The following is a 12,208-nucleotide window of genomic DNA, read 5'->3' on the forward strand; positions in this document are numbered from 1 at the left end:
GACCAAAGTAGTGTATGTCTCCGGTCAGTAAAAAAAAAATACCAATATGTGAACAGCCAAATTAAAATAAATGGGTACGTGTGCTGTCTGTGGAAAATGCAGACAGCATACGTCAGTGAAAAAAAGTGTGGACGAGGCCTTGCATGCAACCATAGACCATAGTGTTGAGCGAACTTGTGTTTTCAAGTTCGGCATACAGGTTTGGGTTATCGGAGAATCCCGTTATGGATTCCGCTACCACGGACCATAACTGAATTCTATGACTGCATGCACTACGGAAGCCTATAAGAGGCATTCCGTCATAATAGAAGTCTTTGGCCAGCATAGAGTCCTCTCCTGCATAACAGAAACGGGACGGATCCGTTTTGCAGCCCATAGACTTCTATTATGACAGAATGCATAACTGAATGCCTCTAAAGGCATTCCGTCATAGAATTACGTTATGGTCCGTGGTAACAGAATCCATAATGCAATTCACCTTTTACCACCAAACAAAGTGTGAACGAATTTCATAAGCGGAAATTCGCTCATCTCTAGTTGGTACCATAATATTCACTGATTTATGGGTTTTATATCTTTTTTTTTTTTTTTTTTTTTTCAGATCTGAACAGAACTTTTCCTGACAATGTGAAGTTCCGTAAAAATGCAAGTCCATGTTTACAGCAGACTTTACACAATGTTTTAGTGGCTTACGGTCAACATAATAAAAGCGTGGGCTATTGCCAGGTAGGTCTGGACTCTGTGGCACAATGGACATTTTATTTCCAGGGATTCCATTCATGCACCTAGTTAAGCTAGTTTCACACTAGCGCTAAAATCTTCTGGCATAGCCAGAAAGGGCCGGAGCACCACCAGGCCTCAATGACTATAATGGGACTTGCCCAAATCTAATGCCAGAACCAGGACGGATCCCCGTCGGGTCTCAATAAAGTCAGTGAGCACCTGTGGGGAAAGGTAATATCCAGTTTTCCTTTACACCAGTTTTAATGAATCTCCCTTAATTTTCATATGGAAATATAAGGACAATAGTTTCTATATATTTTTGGCCCTTAATTATATCAAACAGCGGTTTCATAACTGCCAGGGGCAGATTGGGAACTTAAAGTGGCCCTGGAAAAAAACCTAAGTGTTGTAGGTGGGTTCAAACTGACAGAAGATGGGCGAAAACAAGTAGGCTGGGACAACTGAAGTATGCGGGGCCAGCAATACTGTAGTGCAGTGCAGAATACTGCCCCAGTAGAACCAAATACCACAGTATTTAACTATCAACATCATGAGCACAGTAATACAGTTGAGTTCAGGGCACCTGCGGACGTTGGGCATCAGATTATTATGTACCTGGCCTGTGGCCATCAAGAGGGCTTGAGTGGGCATCGGCCCTCCGGGAAATTTCCCTGTAGGGTCTATGGCCAATCCACCCCTGATAACTGGTGTCACTGAGAACTGGGACTGAAAGCAGAGGTGTAGCTATAGGGAAAGCGGCTGCTTTGGGGCCCCAACTCGGACAAAAGATTTTATTGTCATGGCCCCCTCAACAGTATTATACAAGAACATTATATACAGTGACACTGTAGGAAACGGACGCAGTGGCTCGCCTGTCTAGACACAGGAGTGAAGGTTGCAAACAAGTTCCTGGGTGGGAAGGGGGGGGGGCCCTTTCAAAAATTTCCTGTGGGGCCCAGTTATTTCTAGTTTACGCTATTGACTGAAAGGGGTATAAATTATTTATCCTCTATGAATGGTAGCTGATACATGTTAGATTGGTGGGGGTTCCAGTCCTGGATTGGTAGAATGGGGGATCTCAGATGTTCCTCCCAGTCATACATGGTTGGGCGTGTGCCCTTCTGCTCCATTCAGAGTCCACATCTGTGACCGAAACGGACAAGTCTTGTCCTAATATCTTCCACTGATCTGCCAGTGGATAGGAGGTAATAAATACCCTTTTAAGGTGCAGAAGACAGGCACTTAGATTCAGTGTTCAGAAGGTTGGTTAGTGCTAAAATATAATTTGATGCAGCATTCCAGAAAAGGAGGGATCTATTGTTCCAAGCAATGCCAAGAAAGATGACAAGCCTGTGTAGAAATTGCTATTTTCTTTTACCACCCCTGCAGAAAGCGTATAGTAAGCATGCTGGCAGGATGAGTGGTGAGAAGTTTCTCTTCATGAATACCCTGTTCTGTCCAGGAGTGCAGCGCCATTCTGTTACTATGGAGGCAGTGCCGAGTTGGCAAGCATTGCTGGTATGAATTATAACGTGCAGTGGGAAAGCAGACCGTGCAAAGTATCACAATTAGGTCTTTTGGAAAGCCCAGTGAACCACTGACAATATAATCCTCCCTATTACTAAATGTAATTGTATCATTTATCTATACAGACCCTATCTGACAGGGAATGACATGCTTTCAGCAGGAGTTGTTGGCTTAGAGAGCAATGGAATGGGTGTACTAGTAGTTACATACTTGTGCTAAAGAATATACTTCTATACTCTATACCTGTCTCTGCAAGGTCAATTCCCTGACGACAGATTCCTCTTAGGCCTCATGCACACAAACTTTTTTTTTTTTTTTCTGTTTACATTCCATTTTTTTGCATTCCGTATATGGAACCATTCATTCCAATGGATCCGCAAAAAAAATTAAGGTAATCGATATGCTTTCCGTTTCCATATTTCCGTTCCGTTCAAAGATAGAACATGTCCTATTATTGTCCGCATAACGGACAAGGATAGTTCTGTTCTATCTGGGGCCAGCTGTTCCGTTCCGCCCAAAAAAACGGAATGCACACAGACATCATCCGTATTTTTTGCGGATTCGTTTTTTGCGGACCGCAAAATACTGAAAAAAGCCATACAGTCGTGTGCAATAGGCCTTAGGGTCCATTCACACATCCGTATGTGTTTTGCGGATCCGCAAAGCACAGACATCGGCAATCTGAGTTCCGCATTTTGCGGACCGCACATCGCCGGCACTCTCATAGAAAATGCCTTTTCTTGTCCGCAATTGGGGACAAGAATAGGACATTTTCTATTTATTTTTTATTTATTTTTTGCGGAACGGAAGTGCGGATCCGCAGATGCGGACAGCACATTCCGGCCCCATTGAAAATGAATGGGTCTGCACCTGTTCCGAAAAATTGCGGAACGGATGCAGACCCATTTTGCGGACGTGTGAATGGACCCTTATAGTCACTGCTGCTTGTTCTAGTGATGAGCGTGGCTGGCGGTGGTTGGGATGGGACACTGGTGGCATATCCTAGTGATGTTTGTGATGAGATTACTGTTTTAACCCTTGCATTATAACCATAACAATCCATACAATAGTGATATTTAACTATTTGTTGTAAATGCCAGAAAATACAATGAACACCATATTTTTATTCTGTGGAAATTTCTTCCATAGTAAAAAATTTATATATATGAATCACTCTCTTTATATTTATCCCAAAAGACCTCCAAAAACTACATCTTAGGCTCAGTTCACACCTGAGCGTTTTACAGCGCGTTCCTACGCGCTGTAAAACGCTCAACAAGGAGAAACCAATGCTTCCCTATGGGAATGGTTCTCACCTGGGCGTTTTACAGCGCGTACGATCGCGCTGTAAAACGCCCGACGCTCACACAAGTACAGGAGCGTTTTTTTGGGCGCTTGTCGCGCGTTCCCGTACATAGACTTTCGGGAACGCGCGACACTGTGTGCACACTTGTCTCTGTATGCGCGCTTGTAAACGCCCGTACAATCGCGCATACAGAGCGCTCCTTTCAGAACGCTCAGGTGTGAACTGAGCCTCAGGGCTCGTTCACACGAACGTGTGATGCCCATTGCCATATTGCGGATCCGCAATACATGGGCACCGTTCCATGGCCATTCCGCATCACGGATGCGGACCCATTAATTTCAATTGGTCCGCAAATCCGGAGATACGGAATGGAACACTACGGAGTGCTTTCTGGGGTTCTGTTCCGTGCTTCCGCACCACAAAAAGATAGAACTTGCTCTATCTTTTTGCGGAACGGAAGGATCGCGGACCCATTCAAGTGAATGGGTCTGCGATCCCCATGTGTCTGCCCCACGGATGGTCCCCGTGCATTGCGGACCGCAATTTGCGGTCCACAGCACGGGCACGGACTTCACACTTTCGTGTGAAGAGCCCTTATTATGGAAAAAAACGGGAACTTCTAGTCAAGAAAGAGAGGGATAGGAAGGAGGAAGATCACAGGTGCCCTTCAAGTCATTGTGCCTGGTGTAACAGGGAGTTTCTTCACCATCTGGTAGCTCTCCTCATCTGTCTGTTTTAGCAAATAAAGTATCACACAACTAAATAGTCAACTGGGTATACATGGGGAAAATGCTGACTGTACCAAGCATATCAAAATATAAGATGTCACAAGGATACAACAAGAGAGCACCGGGGTATATTGGGATAGAAAAGTGGTATTAGAGAGACAAGGTACTGGGTCTATGACCATATATCTCCCTCCATAAATAACCGCAACCCCATCTCGCTCAGTGTCCCTATCTCTCCCTGCTCCAGACAGGACAGTGACTGCCCAGCTTCGTCAAGATATATCGGGAAAGGGAAAGGAGGAAAATATAAACAGCTGTAACACAGATGTTCCAACTAGGGTTGGGCGATATCGCGATATACCGCTGTATTAAAAAAACTGCGATATGGCGATATCGCTGTTTCCTAATTACCACGGTATTTTGTGACGTCATCAAAGCGGTCATGTGCGCTGACCGCTTCTAAATCTGCGTCCGCCCGCCCCTGCACCTTGCATAGCGCTGAGTACAAACATTACTTCCACTCGCTCCTGGCTCCTTCTTGCTCCGCCTCCTTTAGTCAAGTCTCCAGACTCCACCCACCATCTGACATCACTGTCCGTCACCCACCCGTGCCGGTTCTATGTGGCGAACCCTGTGTGAGTACTGGGTGTCTCTGGAGAGACTTTTCCTACGGCTGCCTCGCTCGTGTGCTCTGGTGACAAAATTACAAACGTATTACTTCCCGCAGCCCCCGGCTCTCCCTCCTCCTTGCTCCCATATTCAAATCTCCACCCACCGACATCTGATGTCAGAATCGGAGCACACAAGCGAGGCAGCCACGGGAAAAGTATATCGTAAAGTATTACTGTATGTATGGTGGCCTGTGGCCACAAGACTTTATAACATCTCCTTGTGGCCCCCACCCAATACAGTGTAACCTCTCCTTGTGGCCCCCATACAGTATAATGTCTCCTTGTGGCCCCCATACGGTATAATGTCTCCTTGTGGCTGCCCCCACACAGTGTAACGTCTCCTTGTGGCTGCCCCCACACAGTGTAACGTCTCCTTGTGGCTGCCCCCACACAGTGTAACGTCTCCTTGTGGCTGCCCCCACACAGTGTAACGTCTCCTTGTGGCTGCCCCCACACAGTGTAACGTCTCCTTGTGGCTGCCCCCACACAGTGTAACGTCTCCTTGTGTTTTTTTTTCTTTTAAACTGGTATTTATCGCAATACATTTTTTTATATTATCGTCTGAATATTTTTGATATCGTCCAACCCTAGTTCCAACGCATTTCCAAATCATCAGGGGACCAATATACCAAATGATGTTACAAGGTTGAAATCAATGACATTATAATCGACATTATAATTATATTTCTAAAGCGGCGATCAATTGCTTAAGAAGACTACTTAGCTCTCCGATAAGTTCCAAGGTGTAGGTCAGCCGTAGAACTTCAGCACAGGTCCTGCGTATGGCAGTCCATGAAATGGCCTTCCGTGTGTGGCAGCAGCCGCTTTATATCGATTATAATATAATTGATTTTAACCTTGTAACATCATTTTTTGTACGTTTATTGATATTCTTAATCTTGGGCTCATACTTTTTAGCAATTTATACATTAAATGTTAAGTTTTAATGTCGGTTACTTACCCTAATTGAATTGTTCTGTTTTAGCAAATACTTGCATTTCCCATAGTATAAATATTCTGGAGTTTCTTTCTTAGAACTGTACACTGACTTCCCTCAGTTATCCCTCCTAGAAATTTAGTGTGCCCCTACACTGTGACATTGTCCAGTCAGAGCTGATATTGTCAGACTTTGACAAGGGAATGGTAACATCCAGTTGTCAGTTTATTAATACATGTCCAGTAGGAATAACAGAGGAAGATCACAATGCATGTCTGTAAGAAGATGCTACAGAATTGCTATTTAATGAAGAATTCAAGTATTTACTGGAACATGCATACCACAAGAGCTAATAGATCCTCTTTAACCCCTTCCCGACATATGACATATTAGTACGTCATAGCGGGAAGTGACTTCCTGTAATTTGACGTGTATGCCATGCTGATCGGGCAGGCGCTGTATAGCTTGGTACACATGTATTGCAATGCATTGTAGAGGCGATCAGTCCCTCAAGTTGAAGTCCCACAGTGGGACAAAAATAAAAAGTGGGAAAAGTTTTTTTCATAAAAAAAAAATAGTTTCAAGTAAAATATAAAAATAAAAAAAAGCCCCTTTCCCCTAATATACGGTAGACATATAAAGTAGTAAAACATAGGAAAAAAGGGGGTATCAACGTGTCTGTAACAACTGGATCTATAAAAATATCACAATCAACCTCTGTCGGATGAACGTCTTAAAAGATAAAAATAAAAACTGTGCCAAAAAAATGTTTTTTTTGTCACCTTACATCACAAAAAGTTGTAATATCAAGCAGTCAAAAAGTCATGTGTACCCCAAAATAGTACCAATCAATCTACTCATCCCACAAAAAATTAGCCCCTTTCAGAAAATGGAGACACTAAAACATTATATATATATATATATATATATATATATAAATTTTTTTATTTTTTTTTGTGTGTGTGTGTAAAACTGAAAAGATGGGGTAATTTATGGGTGGTTTCTACTATGTAAGCCCTACAAAGTGACTTCATAACTGAACTGGTCCTAAAAAAAAAAGTGGGTTTTGGAAATTCTAAACCTTCTAATGTCCTAAAAAAATAAATTGACATTTACAAAATGAGGCCAACATAAAGTAGACATTTGGAAAATGTTAAGTAATAAATATTTATGAGGAATCGTTTTCTGTTTTAAGAGCAGAGAAATTAAAATGTTTAAAGGGAACCTGTCACCTTAAAAATGCATCTACACCCGCCGGCAGTACCTCATAGTAGCCCGCAGCCTGTTAATAATTATATGTTTCATCCTGTTGTCTGATGCTGCGTTAAGTAAAAAAAAAATGCTGTTTTATTCTCCATCAGTGCTATAGTGCCAGTCAGCTTCAAGTCAAGGTAACCACGCCCTCTTGCCTGAGAGTGACAGCCTGCAGTGCAGCCGCGATTCCCCAAGTCTCGCGCATGCGCGGTGTGCTCTCTAGTAATGCGCTATCCCATCTACTGCTGCCACTGTTAGCCGGGTTTCAGCGGCGCAATGCAAATGCGCGAGACTTGGGGAATCGCAGCCGCACTGCAAACTCTCAGGCAACAGGGACTGGTTAGGGGGCGTGGTTACCTTGACTTGAAGCAAAGAGGCCGCTGCCCCCTTTTGACTTCAAGCTGGCCGGCACTATAGCGCTGATGTAGAATAGAACTGCGTTTTTTGAAGTTACGCAGCATCGGACAACAGGATGAAATATATGATTAATAACAGGCTGCAGGCTACTATGAGGTACTGCTGGCGGTTGTAGATGCATTTTTGAGGTGACAGATTCCCTTTAAACTGAATTTTTCCAATTTTTTTTTATAAATAAAGGTGAAATATATTGACTCAAATTTACCACTGTCATGAAGGACAATGTTTCACAAGAAAACAATCTCAAAATGGTTTGGATAAGTAAAAGTGTTCCAAAGTTATTGCTACATTAAGTGACACACGTCAGATTTGCCAAAAATGGCCTGGGCAGGAGGGTGAAAACTGACCCGGGGTAGAAGGGGTTATAAGCATGAATGGAATATTTTTTTTGGTTTTTGTTCTCTCCTCATGAGACTGACATCGGCAAAATTGTCCAGGGGGAAGGTCTGCCTCTTAGTTTTTTTTGGCAACTCACAATTGCAAATCTACTGTGGGTGTCAAGGCTGTCCTGTTAGGCTACTTTCACATTAGCGTTTTTCTTTTCCGGCATAGAGTTCCGTCACAGGGGCTCTATACTGGAAAAGAACGGATCAGTTATATCCCCATGCATTCTGAATGGAGAGTAATCCGTTCAGTATGTCTTCAGTTCAGTTGTTTTGACTGATCAGGCAAAATATAAAACCGCAGCATGCTACGGTTTTATCTCCGGCGAAAAAAACTTGCCTGAATGCCAAAATACCGGAATGCCGGATCAGTCCTTCCAGTCTACGCATGCGCAGACCTTTAAAAGTGAGAAAAAAATAAATACCGGATCCGTGCAATGCAATGCATTTTTCTGACCAGGATCCTGATCAGTCTGAAAAATGCCTTATCAGTCAGAAAAAATTACATGTGTTTTGCATACAGTTTGCCTGATCAGGCAGGCAGTTCAGGCAACGTAACTGCCTGCCGGAATCAATCAACGCAAGTGTGAAAGTACCCTTAGGCATATAACTTCAGATAACCAGATTCCTGTAAGAAACATCCAGTTTAGGTAGGTATCCATTTCATTACCATGGTCTGCTGAGGACTGGAAATTATTATTCACACTCTCCAGAACAGTCTTGCTTGTCCTTGGCACAAGATAGGAATGTAACAGTGAAAGTGCTTGCTGGTCCACTAGCTACCAGGCATGCTGACTGAGTGAATATTAACAATTTCACCGCTGATGACGCCCATCTTTCTTCCAAATACTTTTCCGTACTTCATGGAAAATCTGTAACTCAAAACAGGAAGAGAGAGAGTCTGAAAGCCTGTTTTTTCATATGAATTTCCCAGTGCTGTTTGGTCATTGTTACATTTTTTTAATTGATTTGGGGGAAAACGGCAGTTCTAGATCATGGCACAATGTATAACATAATTCACTAACCTTTTTATTCCATGGCCTAGTAAAGTATGCTTAGGAAATGTATTTTCCAGCTTGCTTGGATCATTTTCATGTAGTATGAATTGGCGTCCAAGGATAAAGGCAATTCTGTAATGTGATCTTTTCCACTGGAGAAGGAATTTAAATTCCCTTTGGTTACGATGCCCTGATGATTTACTTATATACCCTTCTAGAAGTGTCCCCCTTATTTCCTCAGTTTTTGCACACCTGCTGTTTTGTTTGAGTTAAAGGGATTGGCTACTTTCTGGTCACTTTTTCACCAATGTGTATACAAGATGAATATATGGCACTTACTAATATACAGGGAGTGCAGAATTATTAGGCAAGTTGTATTTTTGAGGATTAATTTTATTATTGAACAACAACCATGTTCTCAATGAACCCAAAAAACTCATTAATATCAAAGCTGAATATTTTTGGAAGTAGTTTTTAGTTTGTTTTTAGTTTTAGCTATTTTAGGGGGATATCTGTGTGTGCAGGTGACTATTACTGTGCATAATTATTAGGCAACTTAACAAAAAACAAATATATACCCATTTCAATTATTTATTTTTACCAGTGAAACCAATATAACATCTCAACATTCACAAATATACATTTCTGACATTCAAAAACAAAACAAAAACAAATCAGTGACCAATATAGCCACCTTTCTTTGCAAGGACACTCAAAAGCCTGCCATCCATGGATTCTGCCAGTGTTTTGATCTGTTCACCATCAACATTGCGTGCAGCAGCAACCACAGCCTCCCAGACACTGTTCAGAGAGGTGTACTGTTTTCCCTCCTTGTAAATCTCACATTTGATGATGGACCACAGGTTCTCAATGGGGTTCAGATCAGGTGAACAAGGAGGCCATGTCATTAGATTTTCTTCTTTTATACCCTTTCTTGCCAGCCACGCTGTGGAGTACTTGGACGCGTGTGATGGAGCATTGTCCTGCATAAAAATAATGTTTTTCTTGAAGGATGCAGACTTCTTCCTGTACCACTGCTTGAAGAAGGTGTCTTCCAGAAACTGGCAGTAGGACTGGGAGTTGAGCTTGACTCCATCCTCAACCCGAAAAGGCCCCACAAGCTCATCTTTGATGATACCAGCCCAAACCAGTACTCCACCTCCACCTTGCTGGCGTCTGAGTCGGACTGGAGCTCTCTGCCCTTTACCAATCCAGCCACGGGCCCATCCATCTGGCCCATCAAGACTCACTCTCATTTCATCAGTCCATAAAACCTTAGAAAAATCAGTCTTGAGATATTTCTTGGCCCAGTCTTGACGTTTCAGCTTGTGTGTCTTGTTCAGTGGTGGTCGTCTTTCAGCCTTTCTTACCTTGGCCATGTCTCTGAGTATTGCACACCTTGTGCTTTTGGGCACTCCAGTGATGTTGCAGCTCTGAAATATGGCCAAACTGGTGGCAAGTGGCATCTTGGCAGCTGCACGCTTGACTTTTCTCAGTTCATGGGCAGTTATTTTGCGCCTTGGTTTTTCCACACGCTTCTTGCGACCCTGTTGACTATTTTGAATGAAACGCTTGATTGTTCGATGATCACGCTTCAGAAGCTTTGCAATTTTAAGAGTGCTGCATCCCTCTGCAAGATATCTCACTATTTTTGACTTTTCTGAGCCTGTCAAGTCCTTCTTTTGACCCATTTTGCCAAAGGAAAGGAAGTTGCCTAATAATTATGCACACCTAATATAGGGTGTTGATGTCATTAGACCACACCCCTTCTCATTACAGAGATGCACATCACCTAATATGCTTAATTGGTAGTAGGCTTTCGAGCCTATACAGCTTGGAGTAAGACAACATGCATAAAGAGGATGATGTGGTCAAAATACTCATTTGCCTAATAATTCTGCACGCAGTGTAGTCTTTGCTGATATTCTATGTAGTTTGCTATATTTCATAAGCCATGCCACTTTGTTAGGCAAATCTTCTATGCTGTGCACATAGAGGTCCTGTCCATAAGATGGCCGCCGATAGAGGGTCATGTGACCAGACACATCACTCACCCTCCTCCATTCTAACATACTGTACCTGTACTAAACTCCCAACAGTGAGGCCTCGTTCACATTTCCATTTTTCACCAACTTGTTCTGTCCGCATTTTCCATGGACATACCCGTTTATTTCAATGTGTCTGTTCACACATCGTGTTTTTATTTATTTTTTATTTTACTGACCGTGGGTCACTTTGATCTGTGATGAGGCCCAAACATGTCCATTGAAGCCTATGGGTCTGGAAATCACTGAAACAACCCCCAACCACTGATGGGAAATGCTCTGGAAATTAATTTTCAGATAAGCAGCAAAGTGATACACTGCACCTACATCATATCTCATTAACTATCACTAAGTGTTATGCAAGCGGGTGTGGACCCACTGCGCTACTGACTGGCTATATTCTGGAGGGGTGTGACTAAGCAACTACCTGGTCTTCACTAGAGCCTCTGATGGTGAGGGTATGCTTAGGACGTTAGGGTAGTTGCCAGGTGCCACTCCAGAGCAGTCCCCTAATCAGTGGCAGCTGACCAGGGGGTCATAGATGCTGGTGCAAGCACCAAGGGGAAGTGCATGGTCAGGGCAGGCAGCGATCAAGCAAGGTCAGTAAACAAAGTCCAAGGTTAGAGGCAGGCGGCAAACAAGCAAAATCCAAACACCGCAAAGCCGAACTTCAAAAACACCTTCACACAAGGACCTAGACAAGCTAGTGACCATGAGTTGCTCAGGCATCTTCCTGGGGCAGGAAGTGCCTTTAAATACTTCCTGCAATCCAGCCATAGGCTGGTAAGACAGAGGGCGTGTACGTGCTGCCTCACAAGGGAGGAGAGGCGCACCCATGCAATCCCTAACAAACAGTACAGGTCTCCAGCAGGAAGTAAACTGGCATGGAGCACAGATGCTACTTGCTGCCTGCGCTTGTCAGCACGGTGCATGGCAGCAGGAGGGAAAGAGGGAGCCCATGCCCGTGGGTAGGGGCAGCAGCGCCGGCACGGACCACTGGTCTAACACTAAGCAACCACAGTACAAAGGTCTATAAAGGACATAACCTTCCCTTGTTTATTCTCCAGTTTTTTTAATAAATTCTGAGAAACAGGCTGCCGGTGCTGAGTTTTCTTTATGGCAGTCATTGAGGCCACAAGGGAATGCTGGGTGTTGTAACCTATCACCAGATAAGAGTCCTTACAACACCCCCACTATGACTATGTTCTTAGAAATGTAC

The 12,208-nt window shown here is 43.4% G+C and overlaps 1 protein-coding gene across 2 annotated transcripts in view; it reads left to right on the forward strand.

Moving 5' to 3' along the window:
- Nucleotides 1-12,208, forward strand: part of GRTP1 (growth hormone regulated TBC protein 1) — a 77,281-nt gene that overhangs the window by 19,326 nt on the left and 45,747 nt on the right. For both annotated transcript variants that reach the window (XM_040425182.1, XM_040425181.1), the window contains exon 5: nt 602-726. In XM_040425182.1, coding sequence (XP_040281116.1) covers nt 602-726 — 125 coding nt within the window. The remainder of the gene's footprint in view (nt 1-601; nt 727-12,208) is intronic.

The sequence above is a fragment of the Bufo bufo genome, chromosome 3, assembly GCF_905171765.1.
Source record: "Bufo bufo chromosome 3, aBufBuf1.1, whole genome shotgun sequence".
NCBI lineage: Eukaryota > Metazoa > Chordata > Amphibia > Anura > Bufonidae > Bufo > Bufo bufo.